A 20,444-nucleotide genomic window follows, 5' to 3' on the forward strand; every position below is an offset into this window, starting at 1 on the left:
GGAGGGGGGAAGAAGGGTGCGCAGATGCAGTGAAGGCCGAGGTGCTGATAGATGGGGGTGTCCAGAGGGGGCGGTGGGCTGGGGCCAGCCGTGAGGCACCAGAGGTGCGGAGCTCGAGGAGTGGGCTTGCCAGGGGGAGGCATCCCCATGAACACAGCGGTCCCTGGACTATTAGAGAGCCGGGGATCAGAAGGGACGAGGGGAGGCATCAGGGGCATGGCGAGTTTTTTTCTTATTTTTTTTAGTTCAGGAAGCTTTTTTTTTTTTTTCCTCCTATAATTTAATCTTTACTCTGAAAATTTTTCAAACCCACAGAAAATACAGCCGTCATCTGCGTATCCTTGTGCAGACTGACCCTGTCGTTTCTGGCCACACGTGCCCCGTCTCTATGTGAAGGCACACTCCCCTTTCGCCTAATCATCTGACGATAGCCAAGGTCAAATTTCGATACCAGAGGGGATGAGGGTTGGTTCGGATCTAGAATTTAGTCTTAAAAAGAGGCCCTCAAGGCTGTGCAGGGTTTGGGAGCTCCGGGTGGGAGATGGGCCTGTGTTCCTCCGGGGCACCGGAGGGGGGCCTGTGGTGGGGCCCGCCGCTCCCCCGCAGTCCCCCCGCGTGTCCCCTGTCACCGGAGAAGGTTGATGGGCTTTCTTCTCTTGCCCCGCTATTTTTTTGTGTTTTCTTTCTCTGCAGGTTCCAGTGTCCCCAGTTGCCCGAATATCTCAAGTTAGTTTTCCGAGTTCGGGGGCTACTCTGGCTTCTGTGTCTGTTTCCTCCCACTTTTTCTCACCCCATCGCCTCCCTCCTTTCTTGACTCTTATTTCCCTTCTCTCCTCCCATCCTCCACTCTGCTCTCCCCCCAACCCCTCCACTCCTGTCTTCCCTCCCACTGGCCCGGCCCTGTCTCTGCCTCCGTGGCCTCCAGTCCCCGTCCGACACCCTACCGGGTGCCTCTCCTGTCTCTGTCTCCCCATCTCCCTCCTTATTTCTGCTTCTCTCTCTGGATTCTTCCGTGTCATTCTGCCATATCCACTCCATCCACGTGCTCGGTGTAGAGACCACGTCACCGAGTCTCCCACAGTGACTGGCGTCAGTGAGGGGCAGGAGGGCTGCCCACAGGCAGGGCCCGTGGGGCGGGTGTGCGGCTGCCCCCGACCTGGGCTTCCAGCCCCAGCCCCGGGAGGTGTCCCTCCTGAGAACCTGCCAGGTGGGGCCCTGGTGCCCCCCCACACGCACACACGTGCTCACAGCACACACACTCCCCTCCGTCCTCTCCTGCCCTCCGGCCGCTGTGTGCTCCACCATCCTTGTCGCCGCATGTGCTGCTGTCCCCATGCCACCAGTGCCGAGTGCTCCATGGTCACACGTGTTCACATGTGCACATAACGTGCGTCGGGGCTGTCTCCGCCACCGGGCGCAGGCCTCACGCTGACTCCGCCTTGATGCGCCCCCTCCCCTAGGTATGCGAGACCACCCGCCCATCCCCATCACTGACCTGGCAGACAACATCGAGCGCCTCAAAGCCAATGATGGCCTCAAGTTCTCCCAGGAGTATGAGGTGAGACGTCCTTACCCCTGCCTTGTGCCCGGCCCAGGCCCAGACCCACGCCAGCTCCTGCCCTGCCCGGGTCCCAGCTGTGGGTTTGGGGGCTCCGGGCTGTGGCAAGTGGGGGAACTCAGCTCCTCGGGTGCTAGGCCTGGCCGAGGCCCTTTCAAGCACCCCAAGTCTGGACACTCTGACACGTGCCCACGTGCTAACAGAGGCGGACAAAAGGTCACCTCTACACACACGTGGTGGAGTAGAAACAGCTCCTTTGTCAAGAGCTTACCGCACGTGAGGCAGTTTGCATGCGTCCCCTCATTCTGTCCTCACAGTATGAAATGATACGGTTATTATCCCAGCTTACAGATGAGAAAACTGAGGCTCAGAGAGGGGAAGTGACTTGCCCAAGGTCAAACGGCTGGCGCGTAATGGAGCCAGGAGTCAGACCCAGGCCCGCCTGACAGCCTGTGTCCTGCACACGCACACCCTCGCATGCTCAGGGCGACACGGGTCACAGAGCGGGGAATCAGGAGACTCAAGGCTCACTGCTCAGGCTGCACAAACCCTGCTCACAGCCCTCCACACACTCTCATCACTCCGGTCTTGACTTCTAGCTGCCCCCTGCTGGGTCTGAGGGCTTCCAGGCGGCCCAGCTGGGGAGGGCTCTGCTAGAGAAGGAGGTGATAAAGGAGAGCCCCACCTCCTCTAAGGAGCACCCCCAGAGGCAGTGTTCTGCCTTGGCTGCTCTCCTGCTGTTGCCCCCTGCTCCCAGCACAGGCCTGGCCCAGGACCGACCGTCCATCAATAACGGATAGGTGATTGATGGACTGGCACAGCCCGACCTGTGCGTCTGCGCCCTCTAGTCAGATGTCCGCCGTCGGCTGTGCGTGTACCCTGGGGTCCCAGGATTCCCCTCCCGAGGGCTGTGGGCCAGGTTTCCGCAGAGGAAACTGAGCTTGGCAGGCAAATTGATGAACGTGTCTGCCGTGAGGAGAGCATGCCGCCTCTCCCTGTAGAGCAGCCAGCGGGGCCTGCTTTGCAGAAGGGCCCTGCTGTGAAGGTAACCAAGTTGGTGACTTAGGCTCCCTGCTTTCCGTTCTTTCACTGGCCCAGAGGGCCTTCTGTGGCCCGCCCGCAGCCACCCAGTCCCACGTTCCACACCTGCCCTTCCTTCCCACGAGACTCCACACCTCACTGTCTAGGCTCACGGTGCTCCCTTCTCTCGTCCAGTACGAGCTTTCCCTCCTCCTCCAAGAAGCCTTCTGTGCCTGCCCGGGCGTGCTGTGGGCTTTCCCTCAGCCAGGATCCCATAGCTCTGTCACCTTTAACAGCTCGTCACACTGTCGAGCACTTACCTGGACTGAATGCTGGGCGTATGGAGACGTCCAGTGGGGAGGCCGGTCAGACAAACGACCGACACTGAGCACGACGGTACACCCTCATATTAAATATGACAAAATGCGCAGAGAAAGGAGGCTGACGGCACCGAGGCAGGCTGAGGGGGAGTGGGGGGCTGTGCTGAGGGTCTCACGGACGCAGTGCCTGCTGTCCTGTGGAGAGGCACACGGCGGGCATTGCGCGCTCTGCGGAGAACTTTGGACCGCGTCCTTCTGTGAAAGGGGGTAATAATAGAGCCGGCTGCGTAGGACGATGAGGCGAGGGGTACATGCCAAGTGCTCAGAGCAGTGCCAAGCGCACCGTGGCTTCTCCCCGAGACTCCGCCGTTAGCACCGTGGTGATCTGTGGCCAGAGGAGCCGCGGAAGGCGTTGAAGCAGGAAAGTGATCATCAGATCTGCATTTTCTGGGGATGGTTCTGGCTACAGGACAGAGTGGGTCAGAGCAGAGCAAAAACGAAGACCCAGGGAGATGCGCAAGTCCAAGTTGGGGCCGCCTGGCCAAGGGGGTGGGGAGGCACGGGGACATGGTGACTGACGGAGCTTAGAGGGGTTTTTGAGGATGACTGGAGGGCTCTGGCCAGGGTTTGGGGGTAAATGGGTGAAGGTGCCTTTGACCGAGATGGTGTTACAGTGGCAGAGCCGGGTGTGGGGGGAAGCCGATGGACTCCGCTGAGCAAGGGCTGAGATGGCAGGGCCCCTGGGCCCCCCAGGTGGGGCTGCCCGGACGGCTACTGGCCGTTCAGCTCGGGAGCTCAGGGAGGCCGGCTGCGGCATGGGCAGGTGAGCACAAGGCCCTGCGAGCAAGTGAGGCCCAGCAAGGTTGTAGCGTGCAAGCAAGGCCCAGGAACGAACCCCAGAGGAGTGCTGTGCCCTGCCCATGCAAAGGGCAGGTGGAAGGAGAGGAGACAGACAGGGAAGGGCCAGGCTGGTGCAGCAGGCGCCCAGAGCCCTCAGCGGCGTCGGGTCTGTACCTTGGTCTGTACTCATTTTGATAGCTGGGGGCAGGGCTGGAGCTGCTGTCCCCTGCCCCCATCTGACCCTGACCACTCTACCGGGCAAGGGGATTTGGCACCATGGTCAGAAGGGCCGCTGGTCCATCACCCGGCCAACAGGCGATATGGCATCCTCGGCCCCACGGCTGGGGGGTGGGAGCTGGTGGTGGCCCAGGCACAAAGCAGCATGTGGGCACCACCTGGCAGGCTGGGTCTTGGGGGCAGTAGGGAGACCCCAGCTCTTACCCTGCTCTACCTGCCTCCTCCGTTTCCTGCAGTCCATTGACCCTGGACAGCAGTTCACATGGGAGAATTCCAATCTGGAGGTGAACAAGCCCAAGAACCGCTACGCAAACGTCATCGCCTACGACCACTCCCGAGTCATCCTGACCTCCCTCGACGGTGAGCCAAAGGCAGTGCCCCTCCCATCCCCTTGCTCTCCTCCTCGCAGGCCGGGAGCCCCAGGGGCGGGCCAAGCTGTGGTGGACTGAGTGGAGGCTCTGGGGTAATGCTCTTCTGTTCACAGGCGTCCCAGGGAGTGACTATATCAATGCCAACTACATCGACGGCTACCGCAAGCAGAACGCCTACATTGCCACGCAGGGCCCACTGCCCGAGACCATGGGCGATTTCTGGCGGATGGTGTGGGAGCAACGCACGGCCACTGTGGTCATGATGACGCGGCTGGAGGAGAAGTCCCGGGTAGGACCGTGTGGGGGCCTTCCCACCAGAGCTGGGGTGGGAGATACTCAGTCACCAGGTGACTTCCGGGCACCTTTTCCTGTCTCTGTCAGAAGTTCCCCCAAGGGAGGCACCAAGTGCTCGTGTCTTCTTGGGGTGTTCTCATGCTCCCCGGCTGCTGGGTATTCCTGGGATTCGGCCCGTTCCCTAGACGCCGGCACGTTCCTCGGATGTTAATGTGTTGTACCGGATGCTGTCATTTTCCAGGAATGTTAATATGTTTCCCAGTTGCTAGCATGTTCCCGGGATGTTCACATGTTCCCCAGATGCTGGAGTGTTCCTGGGGCATTAGCACATCTCCTAAATTAATTAGTGGAAAGAGCTGCCGTTATCTGCTTTTGCACTGCAAAGCATCGACTGGAACGTAAAATTTACAGAGCTTGAAAATGGCGCATAAACGTTATGGGTAAATTTGGCAGAAAATGTGCCTGGTGCGATCTGGTCATGAATAAATAATTTTCAATTACGGCCCTCATTCTCCCAGCGAGGGCAGGGATGGCAACGTAGCATGAGAACCTGGGTGGCCTCACAGATCTGAGAGTTCAGGGCCGGGGGCCTTGTGGCCCGGTAACTGAGACCTTCCACCCTTCTTCCGCCCTGGGCCCCGCCTGTCTGAGCCTTTGGGGACCTCTAAGCACCCTTGCACCTGCCCCACTTGTCGCTCTGTAGGTGAAGTGTGACCAGTACTGGCCGGCCCGGGGCACGGAGACGTACGGCCTCATTCAGGTGACCTTGCTGGACACAGTGGAGCTGGCCACCTACACCGTGCGCACCTTTGCACTGCACAAGGTATGGCCCTGCCCCAGCGCTTGTCCCCCACCCAGGCCCTATCCGGGAGTGATCCGAGCACGGTGTGCTGGGGACGGGGGAGGGAGAACTTGGTGCCGGAAGCCGGGGCTCAGAGGCGTGTGAGCGCCCTGTGGCAGCCAGTGCCATGGGTGGGATGACCGGAAACTGTGCCTCAAGCCCCTTCGGGCCGCCTCCTGTGGCTTCTGAGGCCTGTCAGAGCAGCGGGTCTGGTCTCCGCATCAGGCCGTCCTGCCCGGGGTTTATAGCAGGCATGCTGGCCCCGTCGCATCGTGTCTCCCCACTTTTCTCCCCAGAGTGGCTCCAGTGAGAAGCGGGAGCTGCGTCAGTTCCAGTTCATGGCCTGGCCGGACCACGGGGTTCCCGAGTACCCCACCCCCATCCTGGCCTTTCTGCGGCGGGTCAAGGCCTGCAACCCACTAGATGCAGGGCCCATGGTGGTGCACTGCAGGTGAGAAGGGGGTGCGATGCCACCAACGGGGTGGGGTGGGAGGTGGGGTGGACCCCCGCCCCAAGCCAAGCCCGTGTCCTGCAGCGCGGGCGTGGGCCGCACGGGCTGCTTCATCGTGATCGATGCCATGCTGGAGCGGATGAAGCACGAGAAGACAGTCGACATCTATGGCCACGTGACGTGCATGCGCTCGCAGAGGAACTATATGGTGCAGACAGAGGACCAGTATGTGTTCATCCACGAGGCGCTGCTGGAGGCCGCCACGTGTGGACACACAGAGGTGCCTGCCCGCAGCCTGTACGCCCATATCCAGAAGCTGGGCCAAGTGCCTCCTGGGGAGAGTGTGACCGCCATGGAGCTGGAGTTCAAGGTGGGCTCAGGGGCCTGGACTGGGGCGTGGGGATGGTCCCCCCACAAGAAGCCAGGCCTGACCAGCGCATCCCTCTGTCTAGCTGCTGGCCAGCTCCAAGGCGCACACATCCCGCTTCATTAGCGCCAACCTACCCTGCAACAAGTTCAAGAACCGCCTGGTGAACATTATGCCCTATGAGCTGACCCGTGTGTGTCTGCAGCCCATCCGTGGCGTGGAGGGCTCCGACTACATCAACGCCAGCTTCTTGGACGGCTATAGGTCAGCATGCCGGTGACTGCCCACCTTGCTCTCCGGGGGCCTAGGCCCGCAGCTGGCTAGCTGGGGGCACGGCAGAGGAGGGCCAGCCCAGAAGATCAGAGTGGGCTTCCCGGAGGAGGGGTAGTCAATCTGAGTGGGACTCCACGGGCCTAGGCAGTCTTGGGGAGACTCAGGGGGCAGCAGCACCTCCAGCATGTCCAGTCTTCTGTCCACCCCAGACAACAGAAGGCCTACATAGCCACGCAGGGGCCCCTGGCAGAGAGCACCGAGGACTTCTGGCGTATGTTATGGGAGCACAACTCCACCATCATCGTCATGCTGACCAGGCTCCGGGAGATGGGCAGGGTGAGCCCACCCCCCCCGCAAGGGCCCGTCCCACACCCGGGAGCACACTAACCATCTCTGCACACCCAGCCTCCCCTCAGCAGAGCCTCAGACCCCCTTCTCACACCTGAAGCGTCCTGCCCCAGACTCCTCTGGAACCAGAGCTCTCCTCCCCATTCCTCCCTCCCTGCTCATGGGGACTGGGCCCTTTGTCCACAGGAGAAATGCCACCAGTACTGGCCAGCAGAGCGCTCTGCTCGCTACCAGTACTTTGTCGTTGACCCGATGGCCGAGTACAACATGCCCCAGTATATCCTGCGTGAGTTCAAGGTCACAGACGCCCGGGTAAGTGTGGAGAGGGGAGAGCGTAGGCTTGCGTGAAAGCGCGTCTCCGACTTCGCCCGAGTACGTGTGGGGTGGTGCCCTGGCCCAAGCTGCAGGAATCCGAGGTGAGGGTGCGGGTGCGGGGGCAAGAGCACCTTTCCCAGGGCCCCAGGTGTCGGGATTCCACGGGTGCGGACCTGTGTCATCGTACGACCCGTCTGGCCTGGTAGGGCTACAGGGCGAGGTCCAAGTGCCAACCCTGTTCCCGACCCGCGTCTTCCAGGATGGGCAGTCGAGGACGATCCGACAGTTCCAGTTCACAGACTGGCCCGAGCAGGGTGTGCCCAAGACGGGTGAGGGCTTCATCGACTTCATCGGGCAGGTGCACAAGACCAAGGAGCAGTTCGGGCAGGACGGGCCCATCACGGTGCACTGCAGGTAGGGCCGGTCCCGTGGAGGGCTGGGGGCGGCGGGGGGGCCGTGGGGCTGGCGGGCAGGACCCCCGACCCGGTGCCGTCCCTGAGCAGTGCCGGCGTGGGCCGCACCGGCGTCTTCATCACCCTGAGCATCGTCCTGGAGCGGATGCGCTACGAGGGCGTGGTCGACATGTTCCAGACCGTGAAGACCCTGCGCACGCAGCGCCCGGCCATGGTGCAGACGGAGGTGCGCGGGCCGGAGAGGCCGCGGTTTCCCTGCCCTGCCTCGGGGGCTGGGGTGGGACGAGCGAGCGTGGGCCTCCTTCCGCAGCTCTGCGCTGAGCGCCGGCAGTGTGCCTGGTTCCCGGCTGGGGCTGCACAGCAGCCCTTATGATTTGCAGGGTCTGGGACCGATAAACGTGACCGGGGTGGCCGGGGCAGGCAGGTGGGTGCAGGGCCGTGGGAGAGGGGGAGAGCTGAGCCTCCGAGGCTCCTCCGGGCTCCCTGGACACCACCTGGGGCAGACATCCGGGGCTAGCGCCTGCTCGGGCCCCACCAGCTGCAGGGGGAGGGCCCTCGGCCAGCGGGTGGCGCGTACCCACTCATGCTGCCTGCGACTGACCAGCCCCCCGACCCTGCAGGACCAGTACCAGCTGTGCTACCATGCGGCCCTGGAGTACCTTGGCAGCTTTGACCACTATGCAACGTAACTACCGCTCCCCTCTCCTCCGCCGCCCCTACCTGGGGCTCCGGAGGGGACCCAGCTCCTCTGAGCCATACCGACCATCGTCTAGCCCTCCTGCACGGATGCTGTTGCTGGCAGAGCACAGCCCACCGGGGTCACAGCGTTTCAGGAACATTGTCACACCAAATGGAGAGCCCAGAACATCCCTGGGCGAGTGGGTGTCCACCAGGCCCGCCCGGAGCCTGCTTCGAGCTCTCTGTTCCGCTGCCGCGTTTTTCATGCTTCTTCTCATGGGGTGGGGATGGGGGCAAAGTCTCCTTTTTTATACATTAAGTGGGGTAGACCGAGGGATTCTAGCCTCTTCCCTCTGATTTTCCTTTTGCAAATCCTTAACTGCAGAATGGGCCGCTGTGGGAGTTGGGGTTCAGTTGTTTTCTTTTTTGAGTTCAGTTTGGATCCTTTTTTGTATGACTTCTGCTGCTGAAGGACAGAGCATGCCTCCCTGTGTGTGGAGCTGGGGCCGCCAGGCTGAGTGGAGGCCCGGCCGTGGGCCTGGGAGGCACCACTGACCTAGCGGCTCTTTCAGCCCTTCCGATGAGATCCCGTTTCAGCCAAATGCGGGGAAACGCAAGTCTTTTTTTTTTTTTTTTTTTAAGTGTGTTTTGTTTTTCCTTCAGAGCCTTATTTGAGGCCCCACAGACAGTGGTGGGCGGGGAGGAGATAGGAAACACTCATCTCCAGTTGTCTATTCCCGTGTGTGTGTGTGTGAACATTCACAGCCCAGAACCACAGACGTGTCTCGGGGAGCCTGGCAAGGTGTTCCTCATCACCATCGTGTTTGCAAAGGTTAAAAAACGCAAAGACAAAAAACAAACAAAAATCCAAAAAAAAAAAAAAACCGCCAAGAAAAGAACAGAGTCATTCCCCTGACCTCTGCGTCCAACCCCCAGGAGGGGAGGTGGCCCCTTGTGCCTGGGCTTCCCAGGGGAGCTGCCGGGCTGACCTCTGGGCCCACAGAGCCTTGCTTTTGTCCCCAGCATCGCGGGACGGCGTGGTGATGGTAGGCTGTGGATCCGGCCGTGTGGCCTCGGTGACTGACACAGGTCAGGGTGTGTGCCACACCCCGCACACCTCAGGGCCAAGCAGGGGCACAGCTGGCCCTTCAGGTCCAGGCCAGTGGGCCTCGGAGCACACATCTGTCCTCAGAGCAGGGTCCAGAAGATTTCCCTCCCTGGTGTGCAGCTGTCTTCAAAGCCCCCGAGAATCGCTCTTTTCCACTCCTTCAAGATGCCCTCATAAACCGATGTGGCAAGACTACTGGACTTCTCTCAATGGTACTATAATCAATCCTTGTTCTCTCAGCTCGCTGAGGGGCAGGGAGAGGGCCTCTGGGCAGCACTGTAGGTGGGTAAGTGGGGCGGGGAAGGGTGCATCGCTGTTTTAGCCAGGGGACGTGGAGCACACGTCCCAGATCTAGCTAGGCTCAGTCAAGATCAGCAATCCAGGGTTGGTAATGTTGGATGAAACACTCATTTTTACCTTGTGGATGCCAGTGCTGTAGAGTCGCCGTTGGACACAGTCTGTTTTCTATTTGTTAAGAGAACTACAGCATCGTTGCATAATTCTTGATGGTAATAAATTTGAATAATCAGATTTCTTACAAACCGGGCCTCTGTCTCAGCTCTTTCTGGAACCAAAGGGTGGGCTCTACCAGTTCAGTACCTAGGGGCAGATTCTGGAGATTTCCTGCTCCGCAGGAGACGGTGAGGCTGTCCTGAGTCTGTGTGGCGGCTCACTTTCAGAAAGGAGCATTACGAACCCTGAAAACCAGCCCCCAGTGTGTATCAAGAGCAACCCACCTGGGACCCAGCTCCCCAGGCAAAGAGCAGGCGCTTCGCCTGCTCCTTGCCCCGCCCTCCCCTCCCCTTCCCTCTCCGCCTCCCCTGCTGCCCTAGGACAGAGATGGCGTGCGCTGGTGGAGGCTGGGACGGGATGGCAGTCGGTGAGTGAGGCCTCTCGTAATCCCTGCAACGTGGCTCCTGGACCCAGTGTGGCCGTCTGACCCCCAGACGCACAACAGCATGGGCTCGTGGAGCCTGGCAGCCTCTCCACCAGTGATCAGACCAGTCCTGCCAGCTTGTCGGGCCATGGAACTTGCCTGGGGCACAGAGACAAAGAGGTCTCAAAACAAGCAGGAAAGAGAAGTCAGCAGCGACCAGGCTGTTAGGGAGTGTCTTGACCAGCCCCATGCGGAGGTGCGGTGGGTACACTGAGGCAGCACCGGACCCTGCAGTGGGGTCTGCGCAGGCTTCCCAGAGGAGGGGACATCAGCAGGAGTCTGAGCATTTCATAGGGCGAGCAACGGTCGCTTTTAAAAAGTGGGGAAAGCATTTCCAACACAGCAACTTGTACAAAGGCTTGGAAGCAGACTGACAAATAGGAACTGCAAGGAGTGTGGTTTGGGGGGCGGGAGCGAGACAGGCTGGAAGCAGCCAGATGACACAGCTGAGGGGTTTCAGTGGACGGGGAAGGGATCCAGTCCCTGGCAGGTAAAGTCCCTCTGTCACGACCTGCCACCCCCACCTCGGGCCTCGCCACCATCCAGTGCTGGCAGCTGTCTCCTTGGGAGCTGTGAGTGACCAAGGCCTGGGATTTGGGCTCCCCGGCACCTCGGTCAGTGCCTGGCATATTTCTACCTGTTCAGAAAAATGACATCATCCTTGGGTTACTCTTGATGGTATTAAATTTGAGCGATTGTTTACTAAATAAGAGAACGAATTCAAACATCTCCAAGTGAGGGGTAACTATCAGATTGTCACTTGGAGGGGCGCCTGGGTGGCACAGCGGTTAAGCGTCTGCCTTCGGCTCAGGGCATGATCCCGGCATTATGGGATCGAGCCCCACATCAGGCTCCTCCGCTATGAGCCTGCTTCTTCCTCTCCCACTCCCCCTGCTTGTGTTCCCTGTCTCGCTGGCTGTCTCTATCTCTGTCGAATAAAATAAAATCTTTAAAAAAAAAAAAAAAGATTGTCACTTGGAACAAGAGCGTAAGAACTGCAGGTCGTGATCACTGAGCCTGGGACAGCCCAGCTGAGCAGACCCTCCTCTCTGAGGCTCACATGGACGCGTTTGTCAAAGACCACAGGGCAGGTGAGCGCCACAGCTGGGACCCACACGTGGTTACATCTGCGCCAGAGTCTCTGCCCTCCCTTCCCCTCGCCCCATGTCAACCTCCCCCGGCCCACCCCCATTCTCCGGGCCCCCCATCACAGTCTGTAGCACCCCATCCACTCAGTTTCCTCCCTCACCCCACATTCAGCTCATCGTCAAACCCCACCCATTCGGCCTTCATCACCTGTTCGATTCTCTGCTCGATTTCCCCCGCTGACGTCCCACCACCCCCTCCTGCCTGGACTGCTGCCATGCCTTCTGCCTGGTTGGCCTGCCCCTAGCCCCTCCCCGGCCAACCCATTCTCAGCACAGCCGCCAGAAGGATTCTTCCTGGGGCAGACATGACTATATCACTGTCATCTTTTCTTTTCTTTTTTTAATTTTATTTTATGTATTTATTTGACAGAGAGAGAGACAGCCAGTGAGAGAGGGAACACAAGCAGGGGGAGTGGGAGAGGAAGAAGCAGGCTCCTAGTGGAGGAGCCCGATGCAGGGCTCGATCCCATAACGCCGGGATCACGCCCTGAGCCGAAGGCAGACGCTTAGCGACTGAACCACCCAGGCGCCCCTGTATCACTGTCTTGACCAGACCCTGCCAAGCCCTCACAGTCGGCCCTAAACTCCACGGCTTTCCAAGGTGGCAGGACCTAGCTTCTGCAGCCTTCTTGCCCCTCGTTCCTCGCCCCTGCCTTCTGGCCATGACGCAGTCTACTCTCTCAGCTTTGTGCCTACCTCACCATTCCGCCTCTCAGCTCCATACTCCGTAAGTTATTCTGGAACATTCTCCCCCACCTCTCTAGCTGGCTAAATCCTGCTCATTAGGTCTCCACTGAAATAGTTCCTTCAGAAGCTATCCTTAAGCATCCTAAATGAGGTTAAGTGACACTTCTGTGCAAGTAATTTGAATTTTTTTAATGTAATCCTCTCAGTACTGTACAGTGTGCGTCCTATTATGCCCATTTTGTAGATGAGAAAATTAGATGTCGTCCACTCACTCAACACAAACTTAATGAGCGTTGGCTACGTGCTAGTCACACCAGTAACCTGGACAAAGACTTCCGCCTTTGTAGTATTTATATCCATAGGAGGAAACGTGGAGCATATGAAAAATCCTAAGTGTATATTTAGTTTGTTACTGGTAAGTGCCATGGGGAGGGATTAGAAAAGGGGGGATCAGGCACGAGGGGAAGTGTGGTCAGACGAAGCCTCAGTGAAAAGATGGAATGTAAAGCAAGGCGAAGGTGGTGAGGGGTTTCTGCCCCCGTAAGGCACGGGCACCCGGCAGAAAGAGCAGCCGAAGCGAAGGTCCTGGGCAGGAGTGTGCCTGACTGTGGAGGCTGGTGTGGCCATGACACCATGAGCCAGGGCTAAGAGTAGTGGACGAGGTCAGAGGGGAACTGGGAGCCAGGCCTAGGCCATTGGGAGGACCTTGGCAGAAGCCCAGGTGTGGTGAGAAGTGACCAGATACTGGTTCATCTTGGAGGTGACATTAAGAGGATTTGCTTATGGACCAGATGAAAAAGTCAAGGTTGACCCCACAGCCTTGCCTTGAGCAACTGGAAGGATGAAGTTGTCATTTATTAAGATGGGGAAGGCTGAACATAAGTGTTAAATAACTACTTAACACTTAAATAACGGGGGTCCCCAACTAGAATACGGTGGAGCTGAGAGCACTCCCAGGTCTGCCTGATTCCAGGGCTCTTTCCACACTGCTACGTGCCCTAGCTAGGAGCAGATACACTGAGAAAAAAATATCTGGAAGGAAATGCATCAAGAGTTGTGAGGCTGGGTAATTTTCTTCATAATTTTTCAAGTTTACTGGAAAAAATTAATATTGCTTTAATTTCTTAAAAGTTTTATTCATTTGACAGCGAGAGAGCTGAGATCATGACCCAAGCTGAAGAGAGACACTTCGACTGAGCCACCCGGGTGCCCCAATAACGCTTTAATTTTTTAAAAGACAAACTTATAATGTACAATGAATACTTCTTTGTTAAAAAAAAAAAAAAGTCTTGGGGCGCCTGGGTGGCCCAGTGGTTGAGCGTCTGCCTTCGGCTCAGGGCGTGATCCCGGCGTTGTGGGATCGAGCCCCACATCAGGCTCCTCCGCTATGAGCCTGCTTCTTCCTCTCCCACTCCCCCTGCTTGTGTTCCCTCTCTCGCTGGCTGTCTCTATCTCTGTCGAATAAATAAATAAAATCTTAAAAAAAAAAAAGTCTTCCAAATAAAATAGAATCAGAAAATGTTAGTCCCCATTCTTTTCCCTGCCCCAAAATCCCCAGAGGGAGTCACAACGATTTAGTCCGTATCCTTCTGGGCATTTTCTATGAATATATACAAACCTGTATATAAACTATTTTTTTATACAAGTAGAATCATAGTCCTATCTTTCTGCAAATTTTTCATTTAAATATGTTGTGGACCTCTTTCCACATCAGTACCTCATCTTTTAAACTGCTACACGTGGGGTGACTGGCTGGCTCAGTTGGTTAAGTGTCTGCCTTCAGCTCAGGTCATAATCCCAGTGTCCTGGGATCGAGTCCCACATCCGCTCCTTGCTCAGCCGGAGTCTGCTTCTCCCTCTGCCTGCTGGTCCCCCTGCTTGTGCTTTCTTTCTCTGTCAAATAGATAAATAAAACCTTTAAAAATAATAATAATAATAATAAACTGCTACACGCTCTACTGTTGCAGATCTGCCCTAAGTTTGTAAACCGGTTATCAATAGTTTTTTTTTTCTTTTTACTAAAGAAAAAATGGAAGCACGTTAGAGATCAAAATAATTAAGTCTTGAAGGATACAAAACAAAAGGTCAGCTCTCCTCCCTCCTCTCCCCAGCTCGTTTCTGGGCCGGTTGCACGGTTAGGAGACAGCGCCTGGTGACTCCAGGTGTGGGGGTTAATCAATGTACGTGACCTCCCACCTGTAGGTCCTGATTTGCTTAGCTGTATTTTTACTTTTCATTGCTCCGGAACTCCCTTAGGACTCTAAACAACATACTTAAACATCTATGTCTTGATTTATTGCCTTTGGCGGTAACTATTGATCACCCTCTCCGAAGACTGAGGACATTAGCTCACTTTCCTGGACCCCCCCCACCTACCATTTTTTGTTACTTCACGTCAAAGTTTACAGTATTTTCTGTTCTATGAGTGCAATTAAGTCTTCCATTCTAGAAAGTGAAAACCGATAAACAGCTTTTTAATTGTATGTTTATGAAAAATCTTTCAAGCACCAATTTCCAATAAGTTGTTTTCTGATTTTTTTCCTTTATTTCCTCCACTTGTTACCATACCCCCTGCCGCTGTTTCCGGGACAGCAGGTTGATGTCTTCCTTTGGCGAGGACTCCCTTGTGAGATTTCTGCGCACAGGATTCGAAACCTTCTGATTCTTGTATGTCTGATAATATCTTCCTTTTACACTCACTCGCAGTTCTCACTTTGCCTGGCATGGGCTCCTTTATAAAAAAAAAAATGGTTTTCCCCAGAACCCTGAAGATATTTTTGCTGGTTCCGTATGAACCAGGGGCTGAAGGAGGAGGGGTTGTATGGCAACTGTGGAGGCTTGGCTAATGGGTTTCCTTATCAAATTACCCTGATATCTGCCCTGGAGACCGCCCTGATTTTTTATTTGTGGACTCTGAGCATAAGACCTATGCAAGCTTCTGGGGAGGAACCACCTTTGACTCCAGCATTTTGGCTTTAAGAAGAACGTGGCGGTTTTTTGTTCTGTGTTTAAGAAAATGTGTTTTCCTGGCTCCCATTTCTCCATCAATCTGCTTACTATTTTTTTTTTTGGAATTCTTACTTTTTTTAAAAAAAGATTTTGTTTATTTATTTGTCAGAGGGAGAGAGAGAGAGAGCGCACGCACGCACACACAAGCAGGGGGAGCCACAGGCAGAGGGACAAGAAAACTCCCCTCTGAGCAAGGAGCCCCCAGGACCCAGGGTTCATGACCTGAGCCACCCAGGTGTCCCTGGAATTCTTACTTTTAGAAATACTTTGGTGGAGGCGCCTGGCAGGCTCAGTCTGTAGAACGTGTGACTCTTGATCTCAGGGTCCTGTGTCCAAGCCCCACATTGGGGGTAGAATTTACTTTAAAAAAAGATGCTTTGGTGCACGGTTAATGTGAGCTGGGCTCCTCCCCAAAATTGTTTTTTCCCCCAAATAATTATTTGGGGGGATCACCGTTCTCCCTGTGCGATTTGTAATGCCCCCGTTTTATCACCCGTGAAATCATTAGAAGTACAGCGTCTACTTCTGGGTCTCAAGGCTATTTCCTTCGTCTATCCAGTCGAAGCCAAAACTACTCATTTAACCGTTGTGGCTTTATTACCTGACACAGCTGCCCCCCCATCATTATCGTTTCATTTTTTTTTGAAAGTATAGTGCTATGCCCCTCTTTTTCTTCCAGCCGGATTCTAGATTATTTTTGGAAAATTCCCCTCCCTCAATGTCGGTTGCAGATTGGATTGTCCCCCAATAAATAAAACGGACAGCGATGTATTTGAAGACTATGCGTGAACATAAAACAGGCAGAAGTCTCAACGAAACCCGGAATTTGGGATCAAGCTGTGCCCATGCAGCACTGCTGGGGGGGGGGGGCGTCCGGTGTCCGCGGTCGTCCCAGTTTCCAGAACAGGTGCCATAATGCGGTTCAAGGGTGAGCCTCTCAACATCCCCCGTGTAACAGCCGGGCACTTCAGACCATCATGCTCTTCTTCAACACGTGGCTCATCCCTCCTTGAACCCTTCACCCCAGGCTTATCTAAATACTTGTTTCTTTTTTTTTTTTTTAAGATTTTATTTATTTATTCAACAGAGATAGAGACAGCCAGCGAGAGAGGGAACACAAGCAGGGGGAGTGGGAGAGGAAGAAGCAGGCTCATAGCGGAGGAGCCTGATGTGGGGCTCGATCCCACAACGCCGGGATCACGCCCTGAGCCGAAGGCAGACGCTTAACCGCTGTGCCACCCAGGCGCCCCTAAATACTTGTTTCTTAAACACATCGCGCCAAACATTTGTAACAAGGGAAGGGTTAAATCCAACGCTCCTTGCAAATCAATAAAAACGAAAGCAAGCACCCTAATGGAAAAATGGGCAGGGACACAAATAGGCAATTTACAAAACGAGATACTCGAAGTCTGACCAAAATGTGGAAGATACCCGGCCTCACTATCAAAGAAATGCAACTTGAAAAAAGAAAAAAGAAATGCAGGTAGAAACAACAAAGAGGTACTATTGCTTGACTATCAGATTGGCAAAAGTTATATGTTAATACGGTATGGGGAACTGGGCACTCATGTTGTTAGTGGGGATATAAGCTGGCTCTACCTTTTTGGAGGAATATTTACAATATCTGTCAAAAGCCTTAAAACAGGGGCGCCTGGGTGGCACAGCAGTTAAGCGTCTGCCTTCGGCTCAGGGCATGATCCCCGCGTTATGGGATCGAGCCCCACATCAGGCTCCTCCGCTATGAGCCTGCTTCTTCCTCTCCCACTCCCCCTGCTTGTGTTCCCTCTCTCGCTGGCTGTCTCTGTCTCTGTCAAATAAATAAATAAAATCTTAAAAAAAAAAAAAGCCTTAAAACATGCTTTATCCTTGGGGCGCTCGGGTCATGATCCCAGGGTCCTGGGCTCAAGTCCTGCACTCATTGGCTCCTGCTTAGCAGGGAGCCTGCTTCTCCCTCTACCGCTCGCCCCTGCTTGTGTTCCCTCTCTCTCTGTGTCTCTCTCTGTCAAATAAACAAATAAATGCAGGGGCGCCTAAGTGGCTCAGTCCGTTAAGCGTCTGCCTTCGGCCCAGGTCATGATCCCAGGGTCCTGGGATCGAGCCCTGCATTGGGCTCCCTGCTCTGCGGGAAGCCTGCTTCTCCCTCTCCCACTCCCCCTGCTTGTGTTCCCTCTCTCTCTGTGTCTCTCTCTGTCAAATAAATAAAATCTTTATAAATAAATAAATAAATAAATAAATAAATAAATAACCCCCCCCCCCACAAAAACATGCTTTATACTTGTCCCTGTGATACACATTTAGGAATTTATATAAAAGAAACAATCAGACAAATAGTTAAAAATCTATGGGTGGGGACACCTGGGTGGCTCAGTCAGTTAAGCTTCTGCCTTCAGCTCACGTCACGATCCCAGGGTCCTGGAATCGAGTTCTACATCAGGCTTCCTGCTCAGTGAGGAGCCTGCTTCTCCCCCTGCCTGCCGCTCCCCCTGCTTGAGAGCACGCGCTCTCTAACAAGTAAATAAATAAAATCTACGGGCAAGGATTCACTACAGCATCATTTGTAATAGTAAAAAGTTGGAAACAAGCCAAAACACACGCACCCATATCCGCACCAACACTTCCATGTCTTCCATCTTGCTCAAGTGAATTTGGAGACCATTAGTATCCATATCACCTGGGGACGTTCTAGAAACAATCTCAGGTCCCACCCCAGACCCACTGAAACAGGGTTTTTATTCTGATAGTTCCTTTGGAGTGTCTGTGTGAGTGTTGACACAAGCACCGGCGAGAACACACACCAAAATGTTCGCGGTGATTTTCCGGGTACTGATGCTCCCTGTTTTAAATGCGTTTGCTAGTTTTTCTACCCCTGACACACCCCATTTTCATAAGAATGTGTCAGTTTGTAGGACACACCACGCCGTGGTTGAGCATGCCTGGGCACCCTTCTGGCACACCTCAACCAAGACCCAGGGAAGCTCCTCTAAGAAATCCCAGTCTTAGCCCCTTCCTCCTCCACCCCCAACCACACAGCCTCCCGTCCAGCTGTGTCATTGGCCCAGTAACCATAGCACTGTGCTGAAATTATTATTCTGGCTTCTTCAGCTGTTCACAAACTAAAATAGGAAAAAAAAATACCAAAGAAATTATCCGGGCTGCCGTGCAGAAAGGAAATGCAAATTGACATTATAATTACAGTTTGATTCATCTGTCTCCTCCAGTGGACTGTGAACTTCTTGAAGGCAAGGACCCTGTCTCCCTTGCCTCCCAGCTTCCTCTGGCCCAAAGTAGGGACTCAATAAATGTTTGCTAAGTGGATGAAAGAGAACGTGTTTGCCCAGGCCCTGAGGCAAAATCTGATTTGTCAGGAGGAATTCTGGCTGGGGCTGCCAGAACACTCGGCCCTCAGAATCTCCTCTGCCACCTCCTCGGAGGCCTTCCTTTTGCTCCCACCCCGAGCACACACCCTGGTCAGCTCCTAGAGACTTCTCAGCCCCCAGCCCCCTCGACTGAGAAAGGACCTCACCCAGCAGCAGACGCCACCCTGTCCCTGAGGAGCGGCGTTTCTTCCCTTCCCCCACACCAGTGCGGGAATGGCTCGACGGAGATTTACCAAGCAACAGCATATATTTTTAAAGGTTTATTTATTTATTTTATTGAGAGGGAGAGCTCGAGCAGGCGGAGGGGCAGAGGAAGAGGGAGAGACCCTCGAGCAGACTCTTCGCTGAGTGTGAGCCCGACCGCAGGGCCCCGTCTCCAGACCCTGAGATCGTGACCTAAACCAAAATGGAGAGACGCTTAACCAGCCGAGCCAGCCAGGGGCCCCAACAGTTGTTGTTTTTTTATATTATTTAAAGAGTTTATTTATTTGGGGGGGGGGAGAGTGTTCCCACATGAGAGCGGGAGGGGCAGAGGGACAAGCAGACGCCCTGCTGAGCAGGAAGCCCGATGCGGTGTAATGCGGCTCGAATCCCAGGACCCCGGGGTCATGACCTGAGCCGAAGGCAGACGCTTAACCGACTGAGCCACCCAGGCGCCCCGAGTATTTTTTTAAATAAATAAATAAGGGTCACCTAGGACCTGGACTGGGCTTTGACCTGCAGAGAGGTCCTTGTGGCCCAAACCCCTTTACGGGGATGACCTTTCCCAGCCTCATCGGAGGGTGGTCTCTGCAGTGACTCCTATCTGAGTCTCCGTGTGGTCCTGAAGACTTAAATCCAGCAAACACGGTGCACAATTACGACGTGCTGTAGCGATGCTTGCCAATCACTTAAATTGACAAGCGCTCTACCTGGGTTGTTAAAATTTCTATTTTTGTTTATTTTTTACAGTAGGCTCCATGCCCAACATGGGGCTTGAACTCACAACCCCGAGATCAGGCACCATCCGCGCTCCACCCACTGAGCCAGCCAGCCACCCTGTGTGCTGCTAAAATTTAATCCCAACAGCCCTGTATAGTCGGTTGTATATTATCTCCTTTTGCAGCTGGAGACTAAGATTCACAGAGGTCACCCTAAGTCAGGAAGGGAGCAGAACCTAGATATAAACCTAGATCTGTGTGACCCCCGAGCCTGAATGCGTGACTACTATACAAATTGCAATCCATATTCCTTCCACAAATAATATTCCAGGAGTGTTACCTGAGCCAGGCTTTGTACAGAGTAATGGGATTCAGTGGTGGAAAACAAAACCCTCCCCTTAGAGGCTTAGTCTGGAGGACGCAGACATCGGTCCCAGAAATCTTATGTACACACGTAATTACAAACTCTCCCAGGTGCTCTGCTCCTAGATGCTCTGTGGGCAAAGCACCAAATGCATTGAAAGCAGCACGGGACCGGCGTGGGACTCAGAAAGGGTTCTGTAATATATGATCTTCAGCAAAGGCCCTGGGGCGGGAGGGAGCACAGCTCCTGGGAGGAGTGCTTTAGAAAAACAGGACAAAGGCCAGCATGAAGCCCAGAGAACCCCAGAGTGGTGCCGGGTTGGGGGGAGAGTGGGTAGGGGCTAAATCACTCAGGGCCTGGTCGGCCAAGGCAAGGGACTTGGGAAGATTTAAATGTTTTCAATAGAGTGGTGAATTCAGACTTGCTTTCTGGAAAGATCACTTTGGCTGCCATTTGGAGAACAGATGGGGCAATGGTTATAGCGGTCCAGGTAAACGCTGGTGTGGCTTGACGTGGGATGGTAGTGAGAAGCAAGGGAAGAAGAAGGGGGATGTGGGATATAGTTTTG

General features: G+C 55.0%; 1 protein-coding gene across 7 annotated transcripts in view; it reads left to right on the top strand.

The window, feature by feature from the left end:
• PTPRF (protein tyrosine phosphatase receptor type F) overlaps window positions 1-9,976 on the top strand; it is an 85,886-nt gene extending 75,910 nt beyond the window's left edge. For 4 of the 7 annotated variants that reach the window (XM_087865795.1, XM_087865796.1, XM_087865798.1 and 1 more), the window contains 13 exons: window positions 694-726; window positions 1,461-1,558; window positions 4,212-4,335; window positions 4,460-4,635; window positions 5,344-5,463; window positions 5,778-5,932; window positions 6,017-6,302; window positions 6,385-6,563; window positions 6,782-6,908; window positions 7,107-7,232; window positions 7,495-7,649; window positions 7,739-7,874; window positions 8,269-9,976. In XM_087865795.1, the coding sequence (XP_087721921.1) occupies window positions 694-726; window positions 1,461-1,558; window positions 4,212-4,335; window positions 4,460-4,635; window positions 5,344-5,463; window positions 5,778-5,932; window positions 6,017-6,302; window positions 6,385-6,563; window positions 6,782-6,908; window positions 7,107-7,232; window positions 7,495-7,649; window positions 7,739-7,874; window positions 8,269-8,337 (1,784 nt within the window). In that variant the 3' untranslated portion in view covers window positions 8,338-9,976. The remainder of the gene's footprint in view (window positions 1-693; window positions 727-1,460; window positions 1,559-4,211; window positions 4,336-4,459; window positions 4,636-5,343; window positions 5,464-5,777; window positions 5,933-6,016; window positions 6,303-6,384; window positions 6,564-6,781; window positions 6,909-7,106; window positions 7,233-7,494; window positions 7,650-7,738; window positions 7,875-8,268) is intronic. The other 3 variants (XM_045799768.2, XM_087865797.1, XM_087865800.1) reach the window with 1 other exon arrangement.
• Window positions 9,977-20,444: the final 10,468 nt, after the last annotated feature.

This window comes from Ursus americanus, chromosome 12, assembly GCF_024610735.1.
Source record: "Ursus americanus isolate L20-20 chromosome 12, mUrsAme1.1.p, whole genome shotgun sequence".
Lineage (NCBI taxonomy): Eukaryota > Metazoa > Chordata > Mammalia > Carnivora > Ursidae > Ursus > Ursus americanus.